We start from the raw sequence: 15,397 nt of genomic DNA on the forward strand, positions 1-15,397 counted from the left end.
TTATCATTTCACTACATGCCTGGCCCCTTTCTATCCAAGAGACTGCATTGAGCGAGTACCCGACCTTGTTCAATAAATATGTTCGTAAATATGTACCTGACGAAACAACCTTTCTCTCTCGGGAATGTATAATCAAAGTCCCGAGTGGATGACAGACGCGCAAATAAAAGAAATTCGCCACCCAAACGTGAGATGAAAAAGCCTGCGAGAACGCCCATGACCTGTAAGGGGTAGAAAAACCGTAACCGAGACAAACATCTGGTCAACATAAATGGAAAGCAATATACGATTGAAGACCTCGTTATGAACAGTGGGAATCGTAGAGTAATAGACAGGCGGAAAGGAGGTAAGGTTAGAGTTTAGCCGGGACGCCCAGCTTGTACCGCCATCATTGGTTGCGGTTGAGGGTACATGCGTTGCCGTTTAGCCATGTTCGGATTATCCGGGCCTCCTGCCATGTCCGACATTTGCCGCCGATGAGGTGGCCGGGCTGGGCCCCCGGTGGATGGGACGGCAACCGCGGGTGCTGGGAACTGAACGCCGTTCTGGTCAACAGTATAGGCGGCCGGTGTAGCTGTCGCTGGCACGTATTGTCCCGGGACAGCGGGCATTGTCGGAGGAACAGCCTGCATACCCTGGAATTGCCCGGGTGATTGCCAGTTGTTCATAGAGCCGGCCGGAGACTGGCCGGGGGAGCTGTCTTCTTTGATCGATTGGCTTGCCGATGTCTGGGCCATGGTCACGGCGGCCGCAGAAGGCGGAGCCTCAATGCCTGGCTGGATGGTCTTGAGATGCACCAAGTGCTTCTCAAGCATGTCGAGAAGACTTTTGCGGGTGAAAGGCTTCGGAAGAACATCATCCATGCCTGAAATTATTAGTCAAGTCCTGCAAGGTCAAGATGGGTTGAGACTTACCGTGTTGGAAGTAGAGTTGGATATCGTCACTTCGAATGTTGGAAGTCATGGCAATGATAGGAGTTCGGTCGAATTGGCGGATAAGATGACAAGCTGACACGCCATCCAAGTTCGGCATAATGATATCCATCAAGATCAAATCATACTTGGAACCACCCTGCATTTTGTTGACTGCTTCCAAGCCATCAAACTAAGCAACAAGTCAGTTTTTATCGTGTCAAGACACTGCCCAAATCTCACGTACCGCTGTGTCAATAACGCAATTAAACGAGTACAGGAATTTGCCACCAATCTGTCGACAAGTAGCATCGTCCTCGACCAGCAGGATTTGCGGGCTGCGCATCCAACCAGGGTCAACATTAGTGCTCTTCTTCCGATTGTCCGGGTATTGGCGGCGCGCGTCTGGGGGCTCGACCTCTGTCTTGGTAGGCATGGGTACGGGACATTGTTGACATGCTCGCTATACATAGGATCGATGCCGTTGGTGGCACCCACAGGGTAGACCACCTGGTCCATGTCGCCACCCATCTTGGGGTAAACCAGCGCTGGGTTGGGAGGCACAGTGGTTGCCGGACGAACAGCACCATTCCGAGCTGCCGGATCCATTGGAGCAGCTGCTGGCACAACTCCTGCCTTCTGAGTATCGTTGGGGTCCCCACCGGCAAGGTTGAACTGGACCTCTGCGTTCATATCGTTCAAGAGCTTTGAAGCCTGCTGAAGAGGCGAAGACGGCCCATCATCCACCGCACCAACTTGGGATGGGCTCATGGTAGAGCCGGGCTGTCCTTGATAGGCGACAGCGGCCTTGCTGTCTCTTCGCTGGCGTGCATCTGTCGAGAGCAAATGTTGCATCATCTGCTGAATGACGTTCTCGTGGTTCAAGACCGTCTTTTGCACTCTCATCATCTCCTGCAGCATGAGCTGGTGGTCCACCGTGAGTTGCGCATATCGGTCTGAGAGGTGCTGGATTTGCTGCTGCTGCGCGACGATCTGCTGGTTGAGCAAATCGATCTGTTGGGTAGGCACGGAGTCGTCGGTGGTCTGAGTCTGCTTGCGAGGCGCAGGGGCTTTTCGGCGGATATTATCTAGGGAGTCCTTGCTGTTCGCACGGAACTCGGGGTGTTTGAACTCCCAGGCCTGAGTGATTGAGATTAGTCCTCTTAGCCAAGAATTGAAGAGAGCATTATGCGGGAGCCCTACGTTCTGCCCATACGGCGACTGGCCATTCTCCTCATTGTTTTGGCGAACTTTATGGAAATCGTATTTGTTGAGTTGGCGTACGAAACTGGCAAAGTTGCTGTGTTTGAAATGTTTGGGAAGTATGGTCTTGGTAAATTTTTCGCACTAAATTTGACGGCGTCGAGTCAGCGGAAGTGGGTGCGACCGCACAATGCCACGGAGCGCAGTTACCTCGAGAACCACGAAGCTATCCCCTTCATCACCCCAGCGGACTATGGACGCGTAGGAGGGGTCCTCCAGCATTCTACCATGACGGTTAATATTCCGAAAAGGGCGGTCGGGAGGTGGAGAGGGGGTACGGAGAGAGTCGCGTTGACACAAAAGTTGAGAGGACTTACTTGTACAATTTGCGTACCTCAGGCATGGTGTTAGCAATACAACCTCGAGAAGTCAAAGATCGACTCGACTCACAAAATCGCTGGAGTTCCCAGCGGGGGGATTCGAGGAGGCCTGGCCACCCTCCATGCCGGGCTAGACGGGTCGCGACCGGTCGAACGAGCAGGCTGGACCCGGGGCGGGAGAATCCAAGTCTTTTGGATCTAGATCGCCCACCAGAAGGAACAACAGGAAAAACGGAAATACCAGGCCGATCGAAGAGGTGGGATGGGGAAGAGGAAAGGGAATTGTCAACGGGGAGGCGGTAGAGCCAAGTACCAAAGTTACTGCGCAGGTACTGCGCGGTACATCGCGGTACTCGCTGAGCCTGGATTCCTGTTCCACCCTGGACAATAAGGTCGTTAGGAATGATGCAAGGAGTTCCGTTGTTTCTATTTCTACACCCTTCCTATACCTGCCTCCTATCGACAGGGGTTTGACATTTTTCCGCCATCTCGAGCACGTTCGTTCTAAACTTTCGGTACATCTCCGTCGAGACCGTGAGCAGCCAACAACTTCCCCTCGAAGGCACGCAGCACAATTGTCAGTGCGCACGAGATGGAAGGGGGTGCCTGCATCTCTCTACCCTATTACCTAGCACCCCTCAACTACGATTTATCACAAAAAAAATCAAAATCAAGAAGAAAATGCAGGTGCCAAGAAGACCGTTGAGACAAGTCCGCGAACCGAGAACTCCACCGGGGCCTTTTGAGACCATTGGAAACCGCGTCCACTGGCTCATTGTCTTTGGTTCTCACACGCGTTCGTGCTGATGAACTGCTGAGTTGGCAGTGGACACTTTTAGATTAATCTTTGATTTCATTATGACCATTCTATTTATGGCATGGTATGATCTAGTACAGAGTTCATTGATATTGTTTTGGTTGTCCAGGAATCTAAGTACCCTTACACAGATGACCTTGTCACATCACCTATAGCAGGCGATGCAACGGGCAAAAAAAAAACAAGCCCCACGCGAGGATCGAACTCGCAGCCTCAGAATGACATATAGAAGTTCTGCGCGCTACCGATTGCGCCAGCAGGGCAGACAGGTACCTGAGGGTGTAGCTACGTTGCCCTCCACCTTGGGTTGCTTGACTTACGAGCTATACTAAGAGCTGCCGCCACCATGACGCCTTGGCATGAGGCTTCAGGTTCCACAAAGACGGCACAAGCATGCGTACATTTTCGTTTAGATTTAAAGCATTTAGCTCAGTAGCGAAAATAAACACCCGGGCCCTGTGTCTGTGAAGAATGGACGGCTATGTCCCGAGCCCAGCCCTGGAGCCATGACGAAATCCCCGCGAGCTCCATCACAACTTGTCCACCTCTCCCGTCCCACCCTCCTTTCAACATCGCCTCAGATTTCCATCAAAACATCACAATGTTTGCTGCCCGTCGTCTCGTCACCAACCTCCCCCGCGCGCGCCCCCAGGCTGCCCTCTTCCACAGCACCGCGCCCGCTTTCGTCCAGAAGGGCGACCCCATTCCCAGCTTGGACCTCGTCGAGAACTCCCCCCGGCAACAAAGTCAACCTCGCCAATGAGCTGAAGGGCAAGGGTGTCATCATCGGTGTCCCCGCGGCTTTCAGTACGTGAATCGGAGCAAATACAACAAGGGTAGAAAGTTGACCATCCACAGGCCCTGCCTGCTCCTCTTCGCACATTCCGGGCTACATCAACCACCCCAAGCTCAAGGAGGCCGGTCAGGTCTTTGTGGTTGCCGTGAACGACCCCTTCGTGTAAGGATACCGGCACGCATCAATGATTTCCTCTGCGAATGAAACGCTAATTTCTACAGCACCAAGGCCTGGGCTGCCTCCTCGACCCCACTGGCAAGAGCGGTGTAAGTGATTCTATGTTCGTGAGTGGACAAATCATGGTCTGATGTGTGATTGTAGGTCCGCTTCCTGGGTGACCCCTCCGGCGAGTTCACCAAGGCCTTGGACTTGAGCTTCGACAGCAGCGCCATCTTCGGCAATGACCGCAGCAAGCGTTACGCTCTGCTGGTAGAGAATGGAAAGGTGAAGCAGGCTTTCGTAGAACCCGACAACATCGGTCTCAACGGTAGGTTTGCTCTCCGACGTGATTGGAAGGTGATCACTAACGCGAGGCAATTTAGTCTCTGCTGCCGAGAAGGTGCTCGGTTAAAGTGAGTTTTACGCAAATACAGAGCATCGCGCATGGTCAAATACCAAGAGCGATAGATCGGCACGAGATCTGGTCAAGATAGGAACACTGGGCCTCAAGCCCTGACAGATCTGTCCTCTGGGCCAGATACATAGAACTAAGCAAGACAATTCATATTGGAGTCCACCTTGGCATCTAGGGAAACCACAATTATGTCCCACACCTACCCGAGTAGACAAGCATTGGAACCTTTAATCCGATCATGCACACATTCATTGGCGGCTGCCTACTGACGCGGCCCCTTGCCACATCTGTGGCGGTGATAGAACGTGTCCGCAACGGTCCTCGGGCTTTCTCTGGACCCCAAGTACTGAACCCTGCAGATCCCCACTTCACATCGAGAGGGCTGATATCCTTTCTTCCTCAGTCTACCGTAGCGAGGCATTTAGTTTAGACATTGAGAATGATAGCATTCCCCCAAAGGGTACATACTTATGGAGACAAAGGCTCAGGAATTCCTATCACTTTCCGACACCGGATACGCGGCAACTCATACAACGCTAGTCACTGTCCTCGTGGCCAGTGTCTTCGACCAAGGTTCACCGTCTTCAATAATGCCAGATGTGAAAGAAAAAAACAAGTCATAGTTCCAACATTATGCACCTACTTTGGAAAGAGCCTAGAGAAAGTACAGTGTAGAGCGCAATCCAAGCTTTGACGGCTGCTTCGTCATTGCCAAGGCTGTGCCCCCGTTCCAGCCACAGAGTCCCCTCTCTCGACATTCAACTTCCCCTTCTCCCCATACTCCAAAAACAATTTCCACTTTGATTACTCTTGAAGTGGCTGGTCCCTCGATCTATCCGAACAGGTGCAGGGTCGCCCATCAATTTCGCCCGACAACCGCTTTTGGGCCGCCATCCGGAACAACGCTGAGTAGGCTGTGAGAGCTTGGCAACCAAGCCGGCTACATTTCCCCGACTCGTCTGATCGCTTCGACTGCGACCCTTTCGCCTTCTTCAACTAGTACGATAGTCGCGTCAACACCGGCAACATGTCTAAAGTCGTGCGCAGCGTCAAGAACGTTACAAAGGGCTATTCCTCAGTGCAGGTCAAGGTTCGAAATGGTACGTGTCGCCAATGTTAGCGGCTGTGAAATTGTGCTTCGGATTGGCTCTTTAGTCTGGGGATCACGGGGAAACATCGCGACCCCGGCATCGTCGTCTCTCCTTGCTAAACTTCCTTGCCTGGACAGCGTGGTTAAATGACTGTATGTCCTGGAGTGGCCGCAACATGCTAACTGTCTTCGCCACACAGCTACGAGCAATGACCCCTGGGGCCCGACGGGCACTGATATGTCCGAGATCGCCGCCATGACATTCGGGAGGTAAGTTAGTTGCTGTATCCTACAAAAGTAGCAAGGCTGACGTTTCGCTTCCGCCTAGCCCGAACGAGTTCTACGAGATCATGGATATGATCGACAAACGTCTCAACGATAAGGGAAAGAACTGGCGCCACGTCTTGAAATCGCTCAAGGTCCTTGATTACTGTCTTCACGAAGGTTCCGAGCTGGTAGTGACTTGGGCGCGCAAGAACGTCTACATAATTAAGACGCTACGCGAGTTCCAATATGTTGATGAGGAAAGTCGCGACGTCGGACAAAACGGTAGGTGATTCCCGAAGTCGTATGCCATATCTGTTGCTAATATTCCTGGCAGTTCGTGTCGCCGCAAAGGAACTGACCGCACTCATTCTGGATGAGGACCGTCTGCGCAGTGAACGATCGGACCGCAAACTTTGGAAGACCCGTGTCAGTGGACTCGACGACGGCTATGGAAGCCAAGCGGAGGCTCCCCGCCGTGAGCGACGACGACCAAACCAAGACGAGGACGATACCGAATACCGGCTAGCGATTGAAGCTAGCAAGGCTGAAGCCGAAGATGAGCGTAGACGACGGGCTAAGGAGAGCGCTGCCGGCGAGGATGACGAGGCCCTGGCCAAAGCTATCAAGCTTAGCAGAGAAGAGGAAGAACTGCGGAAGCGGGAATTGGAGGAGAGCAACGCTCACTCGCTCTTCGATGACACCCCAGCCCAGGTTCAGCCGACTGGGTTCAACCAGGGCTACCAGCAACAGGGTGCCGTAGACTGGTTCGGCAACCCGATCAATGTCCAGCAACCGTTGACGACCGGCTTCTTGAATAACCAATATGCGCAAGCCACCGGATTCCAGCCTCAAGTTACTGGCAACCCTTATGCAAATGGATACCAACAGCCCTCCGCTTACGATCAGCACTCCTACGGACAGCCCCAGAACAACTTCTTGCAGCCTCAAGCTACTCTCCAACCCCAGCATACCGCGTTCAACACCAACAACCCCTATGGACCGCCGGATGGCTTCCCTCAACAGCAGCAACAGCAGCAGTCTCAGGAGAATTACTTGTCTGCTGGAAGTAACAACCCTTGGTCCTCGAACCAGCCAGCAGAGGCACTCAAACCCATGCCCACGGGCTCGAATAACCCCTTCGCTCAGAAGACTCAGCCTCAGTTCCAGCCTCAGTCACAAGGACCTCCCTCTCTTAACACACTGGCAGAGGACCGCACCACGAACCAGTTCAGCAACCAATACAGCCAAAATAACCAATTCGGCAACCAGAATCAGGCCTTTTCCCAACAGCCTACCCAGCCCAACCCAATCGCCAACTTCCAAGCTCCTCAGCCTCCGAGGAGCACCCCTCCCGTGGCCTCAGACCCGCACCATGCTCGTTTGAACGCACTTCTTGCCTCGGGCGAGGGGCAGGATACCTTCGGAAATGTCGGCGATCTCCGCATCCCTGCGCAGCACACTGCACCCGGCACGTTCGTCAACTCTGCCGGCCAAGGTCTGGATCGTCTGCATGCCAGCCAGACCGGCGCCAACCCTTTCTTCGGTCAGCAGTATACTGGTATGCCCCAGCAGACCGGCTTTGTCCAGCAACGACCAGCATCAAACCCCTGGGGAGGCCAGCAACAGCAGCAGCATGGAGGCAGCTTGATTGACCTGTAACCATATCGACTTGGTTCGGGATCCATCCTCGTTTAGACCTCTAACATGGCCTGTTTGCACTTACCTCAATCTCTTTCCTTCTGCTCCAATATTTCCTTGCTCATTCCTGTTCCGCCTTCCAGGCCTTCGCCCTTCTACTTCGCCTCCCAATGGATGCCCCAAGGCAATGCATCAGTCAGGTCCTGTTTTGTAGGCTTTTTGTCCTCGTCCACGCCTCCTTTCTCCGGACTTCAACCAATTTCTCACTTCGTCTCTTCTTATGTCTCCCTCTCTCTTCCTATCTCAAATGCTTCTCTTTTGTCTCCTTCGTTCGTCACTAGGATATCCTTCTCACTTCTCTACTGGTCGCAAACTCTTTTTTCAAACCTAGATGCTCTAGTAGGAATTTTCTTCTTCAGCTTGAGCTGGGTAGTTGTCGGGTATAGATCTGTAAGTTTTGATTTATGATTGATATATTGTATACTTGCCACGAGACATTTTCCCTTGTAAACGAGCGGGATGTTCTTTGCCCGACAACAATTGACCGTTACTACTAGAAAGATCCATTTTTCGAGTTCCCTTCTATTTCAACATTGCATATCAGGGCTAAAAATTATATATCTTCAAATGATTCAATGACGAATCATAATTCCATACGGATCCCGATCAGCCTCACTAACCGAGACCGAGACCTCAGCATCCCGATAAACCTCAGAGTTCTCCTCCGAGGCACCTTGAAGAGCAGCTTCCCTCTCAGCATGCCACCGCTGCGACAAATCCTGCAGCAACTTATTCCGCATGACGGCATGCAGATATCCGCGCTCGGAGTTCGAGTGCGCAAGTGAAATAACCACAGACCCACGCTCCGTAGCAGCCAATGCTTCATGATGGCTCATTTCGCCCGTGAATAGAAGATCGGGAAGTTCGCCGCGCATGAGGACGCCCGAGCCAGAGCCCGGGCACATGCCTACCGTGCGGATCTGGATCTCGTCTACGGTCTTGGACTGGGGAATGGCAATTGGGATTCCACCGGGTAGCCCGACACCTTGGCCGATGAAGTCGATCAGCTTGGTTAAAGGCTGGGCAGAGTTGAATGTAACTAGGCGACCCGCACCGGCGTCCTCGAAGCCCTCGGGGATAGAAGCGGAGGGTGAGGGGTGGATGGTGGTGCGGGTATGGGGGATCGAGGTCTGCGTGGCGGATGTTGCGAACTCTGGGCGTGGGTAGGTGGGTGCGGAGTAATTTGATGATTTGCATGTTGCGATCTGGGATGGCTTGGTCTCGCCGTAGACGCCGGTTACTACGTCGCAGAGCCAGTCGGCCATTCCGCCAGGAACGGTGTCAACTGCGGTGTGCGGTGAGTAGACGCTAATTCCGTGTTGCGCGAGACGGAGAAGAGAGCGCTGCTGCGTGTCTTCGAGTGTGATGGACTTGAGTCCGCGGAAGATGATGGGATCTGTGATTGATTTAGATGTTGAACGCTGGGATCAATTTCGGGATGGGAGAAAATTGGACTTACGGTAGGCCACGATGACTGAGTCTCGACGCTTGATCGCTTCATCTGCGACAGCTGTAGTAAGATCAATGGCCAGTAGGACCGAGTTCTTCTGTCGTCGTGAGGGATCCAAGGGAGCTTCAAGAAGCACTGTGATAGAGTCATTAGCACTGAAGTCTGACTAGGTATGGTTTCAATTCAGAAGAGAGAAGCTCACATCCAGTGTTATCAAAGCTCTTATCAGCCAATGCCTCCGGATACCTAGCTTCCAGTTAAACTCCAGCTTCAAGATTATCGCAGGAAGCTCCCCTCCTCACCACATACAGCTTTCTCATCGAGCTCACAACGGCTCTTGTGAAAGGCGAACAAGAAGAAGTGCAAGCCATAGCAGAATAACGCCGTGCAGTCGTACGCAGGCAATTCATGAAGGGATAAAAGTAAATAAGATACTGGAAAGTGGGACGTGACGCTAAAGAAACCCCCAACGCCACTTCACGTGCTACACCAGCCACAGCCGATCGGGGGGCGCAATTTGTAATACGAACTTCAATCGCGATCTCTCGGGGGTACCTACATTCTCAATCAATTAATTTCTCTTCATGTTTCCTCGCACATACTCCTTCACTGTCTTGAGCAGAGGCTGCCGCTATCTCCTCCGCCCGACTGCCCCCCGCGCCTTCTTCTCGTTCTCCGCACGCTCCTTCGCCGCCGTCGACGCCGCAATGGCCGATACCTCCGGCGTCACTGCGGACTCGCTGAAGAACAAGCTGGTGGAGCAGCTGCAGGCTCAGCATGTGGAGATTGAGGATTTGTCTGGTATGTTTTGAGGCGACCCACATCGCTTGACGCAGACCTCGGTTAACGAGCATCTATAGGCGGTTGTGGTCAGGCATTCCAGGCTGTGATCGTTTCTCCCCAATTCGAGAGCAAGACTATGCTTGCGCGTCATCGTCTTGTGAACTCCGTGCTTAAGGCTGAGATTGCCGCTATTCATGCGTGGACCCCCCAAGTGCTATACCCCCGAGCAATGGCAGGCTTTGCAGCAATAGGGTCGCGGAATACCTATATTGGTTCACGATCTCGGCGCGGGAGGTGATGACATGATAGTTGGGAATGGGCTGCGACGAGAAGTCAATTGAACATTCTCGACCTGCCTTTCTGCATTGTCTCGATCCAACGTGATACGTTTGTTGATGAAGGCGCACAATCCTGCATATTGTCCGCAGGACATTGATGATACCGAGATAGCACTCAGGCCATTTGGAACCGCGGCCTAGAATTGTTTGTACGATAGTATTAAAATGATCTTTGCAAAAGGTTTTGATATTTTTTTTTTGGTTCGGTGTTCTTTCCATGCCGTTCTATAGATGCATGTTTTCCTTTTCCTCGGTCTACGATGGAATCACCGACTCTCGATGGTTCTCATCGGACTTTCGCTCTTCCTCTAGCGTAGATCCAATGATACCTTCGATGCTTCCAGCAACAGTCCCCGCCAAGACGCCGACGCCAATAATGCCTCCGTCGGTGGCCTCTCGGAGGAAAATACTCTTCCCTTCACTCTGCGTTCCAGCGCTAATGATGAGTCGGTCGATGAATCGCTGGATCGTCTCCTTATAATGTGGGTAATGCGTAATGACTCCGCCAGAGACCGCGACGACCAATTCTTCGGGTCCCTTCTGCCAGCCTGGCTTCGTTGATCCGAATTCTGGCATTTTGCGTTCTGGAGTCGGCTCCGTGAGTGTTTGGGCGATGGGTGTATTTGAGTTCAAGAGTTCGGTGTTTTGCAGCTTGATTTCTCGCGTACAAGCGAGAAGACCAACAGTTGCGGCAGCAATTAAAGCAGCGGACCGGTCCTGCACGGCCGCGGCGACGCATCGAAAATGTCCTGCATATTCGGGTGTCCACTTCCAGTCACTCCCAGCTGGGGCCGGAAGCTGTTCGTCCAGCTCCTTCGCCAGTCTCTCGTCTGAATAGCTCGGAGCTACCACGAACGAGAGGAAGTCTGTTGTCAAAGTGTATTCCTCGACCAATTTCAAGGGTAATGACGATCGTGACACTTTCTTCATCCCGTTGAACCAGTCATAGCAGATAATCCGGACAAGCTCGCCAATGTAGCGACCTCCGACCATATACTCGAGTGGCTGGAATCCGGGGCGATTAGATTTCGCCTCCAAAGCATTGTCCCACTTCGTCATGATGCTTAGTTCTTGCAGAGGGGCTGTCGCGCCGCGAAGGGTCCACTCTGTTGAGACAATTGACTCAACTGCATCGGGATCTTTTTCGCGAATATGTTGGATCTTGGACTCTTGTAGATCGGAAAGTTTCATGGGTACAGCGGAATTGCAGCCTGCGCCTACAATGAGGCCCATGACCACGCGAGTGTTGGGTAGTGCACGGATGGAATAGGCCAGCGAAGCGAACGTGGAAATTGTGTCGTTAGTCATGACGTTAATTTTCAATTTTGGTAAACAGTATTGCTTCTGTCGCTTGGCTGGCACTTCGGCAGGGTCCTCATCCGACCGCCGCGTATGACATTCGTAGCCATCGAGCAGGGCCTGATGGAGGTTAAGCGACGAACCTAGAGCAAAGCCTTTGCCAGTGGGCATGAGGATGGCCTCATTCATGAATTTTTGTCTGTGATCCATTAGTCCTCAGGTTCGATCAAGTAGTTGGGATAACTGATTACTTGATCGGGAAGCAGAAGGAAATGCCCATCGCCACCTCTGAAGGTGCATCCTCTTTCGAGTTGGCAAGGTCATCGTGAATGACTTCAGCAATACAATCTCCAATCCAAGAGAAAAGTGAATTCGCCTGGTCTCGTCGCAGACGGTCCTCAATTGGCCATGCTTTTTCGAGTGTTCGCCGGACATGGGACGGCTTTCCCATCTGCTCTTCGCCTAGGAGATCGATGAACGCAATTCGGAGGTAGTACAGCCCCAAGTAGACTGCGAGATAACGACCCTTCTCATGCCCGGTAGGCAGACGAGTGGTGGCCGTAGGGAAGAACTGATCCGAGGACCCCGCAGCCAGCTCGCGATATGTATGGGACAGGCGATAGGACAGGCGATAAAGCGTATCATTATCGATCTTGAGCGGCTGCAGGAATCCCTGCAGCGCCGGATCTGGTCTGTTCATCGTGTGTTCTTGTTGGCGTATGTCGTTCGCTGCTGCATCCCCATGTGGATTAGCTGCCCCAGCCCCGCAGTGGCAGTGGCAGTGGCATTGGTGCGCTGCCGTACGGAACCAATTTGATTATCGTCTTGACCCGACTGTAAAGAGCACAATATAGCCCGGTCCAAAGTGAATATGGAGGGGTTTATACACCTGATTCTTCATCTCATCTCATATCTCTTTGTAGACCTCTTTTCCAAGATGCCTCTCGAAACTAGTCTAGCTTAATATACATCTAGTAGGATCACTTACAGACGATACCCCTATGTAGAAAGTTCACACATCACTGATTATCTCCAAGGCCAATTTACATGAAGGGGGAAGGTCATTGAAGATCCAATTGTGTAGCGTAATCAGCATGGTTGTACCTATGCACCCTGACAGTGTCTAATAATACCCTATGTTTTAGTCCTCTCATGTATGACTTCAATTTCCATACGCCTCTTCGAAACTCAGACTCCAAATTCCATCTGCACCGCGGACACGATAAAGCTTGCTCCAATCCTCCTCCTTGGGATTTCCCTTGTATGAAGCAGCACCAACATGCTGCATTTGAGAGGGTACAATGGCAAGACGATCCAGGCGGTTCTCGTCGGCAAACTTTTCAAGGGCCGTGTCGACAGCCATAGAGATTCTTTCACGTCCCATGAGGCGAAAGTGGTCTACCAATAGCGGTGCTTTATCTCGGGGGAAAACCATTGCCTGGGTACAGCAGCCATATCGATTCATGATATGGATGCCGGCTTTCAAAGGTCGCATTGTCACACGCCCGCTCATAAAATACAGGCCAATCGATAGTGGCAGAAAGACAAAGCAGATGACGATCGAGAAAGGCCAGGTTGCAAGCTCTCGCATTGGTCGGTATCTTCTTCGTCCAAGATGAAGTGAGCCGGCGACCACTATCAGTGCGAGTATACTGCAGGTCAGATACTTCAGCCATTCTTCAGAGTTCCATCCGAGAAACTTCTCGGTGTAGAAGAGGCGAAGGTAGAGCCAGTCTCCGATCAGGCCTTGTTGTCTCCATGCAACAATCTTTTGAAGGCTCTTCATCGTGTGTTCGTACCAGTCCCGCTGCGCGAGGATATCATCCTCGAGTATAACGATCCATGGGGCTTCTGTCTTCTCGTAACACAACTTGAGCGGGAGACGGTAGTCAAAGAGCGATTTCCGGAGAACATCTTTGTTTCTTTCCAACCGTGTGATAGATGACATGGGCGCCTCGAGCTGCTCGTAAGTGAGGACACTGTCGGCGAGGCTCGACAGCCACGGCTGAGTGTAGTCGGGATGATCAGCGGGATTCGTCTGCGCAAACAGGACGTGAAGAGAGATAGTGGATCTCTGATCTTCAGACAAGTTATCTAGGATGGACCCCAAGGTGGTGTCGAGGTTCTGCTGAAATGGTCGCTTCGCGGTAATGACTCCAATGCAAATCTCAACCTGCCGGGCTGTCTTGGCTGGGCTGCCGATCGGTTGCAGAGGACTTGTAGAGATGCTATGGTCGGAAACATGCCGCAGAGCTTCTTCAACCCTTTTGAGACTGTATCGAGGTCTGTAGCCCACTTCTGGCTTGAAGAAGAAGGATCCAGGATCGCGTATGGAGTGAGAGCGAGAAATGAGTAACAGAAACAGGTAGATGATGCAAAAGGAAATTCCTACAGTCAGCTGCTTTCTGTTGATAGCCATCATAAGAAGTATGAGCGCGAAGAAGATCAAGTGTATCCTGAAATATGCAATTGAGACAAGGCAAATTACTTATTTAGGTACATAAACAAGCACTCAATGTGAAAAGAAGCAGCCGAGGACTAATGGACACGTCCGGGCGCCTTCCCCCGATCGCATATACCTTCCCGTCTCTCAGTCGGACTTCTATTGTTCTGGGGGCCAGGAGTAGTCTTTCCAAGGCTGACCACCAGATTTGGAAGCCAAATCAACCAGGCTGGTCCATTTCCACAGCTGATCGGGATTCAAGAACTCATTATCGTTGCCCATCCCGTCCGCAGTATGATTGATCTTGCCCTCGCCCATCAAAAATCTTAGATACTGGGCGGGATCCCACGAGGATGTGGCCGTAACTTCCTTCTTGTAAGTCTGAAGGGGGATTTCCGTCACCTGGATAGGCCCAGCTCCAGCCTGTTGCATGATATTGGCGATCTCGGCAAAAGATCCAGTGTCACCGGCCACATGAATGGTATCTGGAATCTTCTCTTGGGGAAGAGCGGCCAAGGAAGCAACCGTTTTCCCCACATCATCAAGCGAGGTGAAAGATATCGGGGAGTAACGGCTTCCCACGCTTTCATATTTTCCGTTCTTGGTGTCGAACCCAAACCACGGCCCTATGCTGTCTTCTAAGAAGAGGCCACAGAACACCCGACAGATCTTCATGTTTGGAACCAGTTGTTGAGCTAGAGCTAGATGCTTCTTTTTCTGGTCCCATTCCAAGTGCGGGAAGTCATGGCAGTAGTGGTCGACGCCAAATTCAGAAGGGAAGTAGACTTGCACGTCTGTATGCGGAAGTGCCTGAACGAGCTTCTCTTTGAACGAATGTCCCGATGGGCCGACCGTATTGACAAGAATTTGGACGCCTCGTAGAGCATCCACAAGGTTGTTCTCATCGTACTTGCGGATGGTATACTTGCTTGCCATATCTGGAATTGAGGATAGAGAAGAGTCTTGCCGTGATAAGAGGATGACCTCGGAAAACTGGCCATGAAACAGCGAGGAAAGAAAAGCGGATGCAACACGCCGACCCAAATGGCCAGTGGCTCCGGCAACGGCCACGACTGGATGTGGAATCATTGCCATGAGGCTATTTGATCAATTGATATTTTGAAGGGCAGTTGTCTCAATCCATCCCGGATGGGATCGCGTCTATATACTTCGATTGCCCAGAGCCAAACAGACCAAACACTATTCTGCGCTCCTCATTGGCCACCGATATCGGTTTGACTTGAATGCAAACATGCAAACAGCCTCTCGGCCAACCACTTACGCGAACCTGAATGGAGTCAATGTTTGCACTCTTGTTTCGGCTTGCCATATATAGATGCGCCGGTCC

The 15,397-nt window shown here is 52.0% G+C and overlaps 8 protein-coding genes across 8 annotated transcripts; 3 read left to right on the plus strand and 5 right to left on the minus strand.

Moving 5' to 3' along the window:
* Positions 1-359: 359 nt before the first annotated feature.
* On the minus strand, positions 360-2,618 carry skn7 (uncharacterized protein; the record flags this gene model as incomplete). Its single annotated transcript, XM_056971705.1, has 8 exons — positions 360-865; positions 915-1,104; positions 1,159-1,335; positions 1,359-2,051; positions 2,115-2,258; positions 2,325-2,397; positions 2,492-2,508; positions 2,565-2,618. 8 exons carry the CDS (start codon positions 2,616-2,618, stop codon positions 360-362), a joined length of 1,854 nt encoding a protein of 617 aa, XP_056818684.1.
* A 1,294-nt stretch (positions 2,619-3,912) lies between these two features.
* On the plus strand, positions 3,913-4,678 carry N7477_010045 (peroxiredoxin family protein; the record flags this gene model as incomplete). Its single annotated transcript, XM_056971706.1, has 6 exons — positions 3,913-4,032; positions 4,082-4,118; positions 4,170-4,267; positions 4,329-4,373; positions 4,429-4,594; positions 4,650-4,678. 6 exons carry the CDS (start codon positions 3,913-3,915, stop codon positions 4,676-4,678), a joined length of 495 nt encoding a protein of 164 aa, XP_056818685.1.
* Positions 4,679-5,708: 1,030 nt separating this feature from the next.
* On the plus strand, positions 5,709-7,697 carry N7477_010046 (epsin; the record flags this gene model as incomplete). Its single annotated transcript, XM_056971707.1, has 4 exons — positions 5,709-5,781; positions 5,972-6,041; positions 6,100-6,320; positions 6,373-7,697. 4 exons carry the CDS (start codon positions 5,709-5,711, stop codon positions 7,695-7,697), a joined length of 1,689 nt encoding a protein of 562 aa, XP_056818686.1.
* Positions 7,698-8,308: 611 nt separating this feature from the next.
* Positions 8,309-9,237, minus strand: N7477_010047 (uncharacterized protein; the record flags this gene model as incomplete). Its single annotated transcript, XM_056971708.1, has 2 exons — positions 8,309-9,157; positions 9,196-9,237. The coding sequence occupies 2 exons, from the start codon at positions 9,235-9,237 to the stop codon at positions 8,309-8,311; spliced, it is 891 nt and encodes a 296-aa protein (XP_056818687.1).
* A 533-nt stretch (positions 9,238-9,770) lies between these two features.
* Positions 9,771-10,267, plus strand: N7477_010048 (BolA family protein; the record flags this gene model as incomplete). Its single annotated transcript, XM_056971709.1, has 2 exons — positions 9,771-9,987; positions 10,047-10,267. The coding sequence occupies 2 exons, from the start codon at positions 9,771-9,773 to the stop codon at positions 10,265-10,267; spliced, it is 438 nt and encodes a 145-aa protein (XP_056818688.1).
* Positions 10,268-10,562: 295 nt separating this feature from the next.
* On the minus strand, positions 10,563-12,306 carry N7477_010049 (hexokinase family protein; the record flags this gene model as incomplete). Its single annotated transcript, XM_056971710.1, has 2 exons — positions 10,563-11,805; positions 11,858-12,306. 2 exons carry the CDS (start codon positions 12,304-12,306, stop codon positions 10,563-10,565), a joined length of 1,692 nt encoding a protein of 563 aa, XP_056818689.1.
* Positions 12,307-12,768: 462 nt separating this feature from the next.
* On the minus strand, positions 12,769-14,025 carry N7477_010050 (uncharacterized protein; the record flags this gene model as incomplete). Its single annotated transcript, XM_056971711.1, has 1 exon — positions 12,769-14,025. The coding sequence occupies one exon, from the start codon at positions 14,023-14,025 to the stop codon at positions 12,769-12,771; it is 1,257 nt and encodes a 418-aa protein (XP_056818690.1).
* Positions 14,026-14,208: 183 nt separating this feature from the next.
* Positions 14,209-15,144, minus strand: N7477_010051 (isoflavone reductase family protein; the record flags this gene model as incomplete). Its single annotated transcript, XM_056971712.1, has 1 exon — positions 14,209-15,144. One exon carries the CDS (start codon positions 15,142-15,144, stop codon positions 14,209-14,211), a length of 936 nt encoding a protein of 311 aa, XP_056818691.1.
* Between the last annotated feature and the right edge of the window lie 253 nt (positions 15,145-15,397).

This window comes from Penicillium maclennaniae (genome assembly GCF_028827695.1).
Source record: "Penicillium maclennaniae strain IBT 15551 chromosome Unknown utg000008l:1.0-3552695.0:1.0-3555053.0, whole genome shotgun sequence".
Classification (NCBI taxonomy): domain Eukaryota; kingdom Fungi; phylum Ascomycota; class Eurotiomycetes; order Eurotiales; family Aspergillaceae; genus Penicillium; species Penicillium maclennaniae.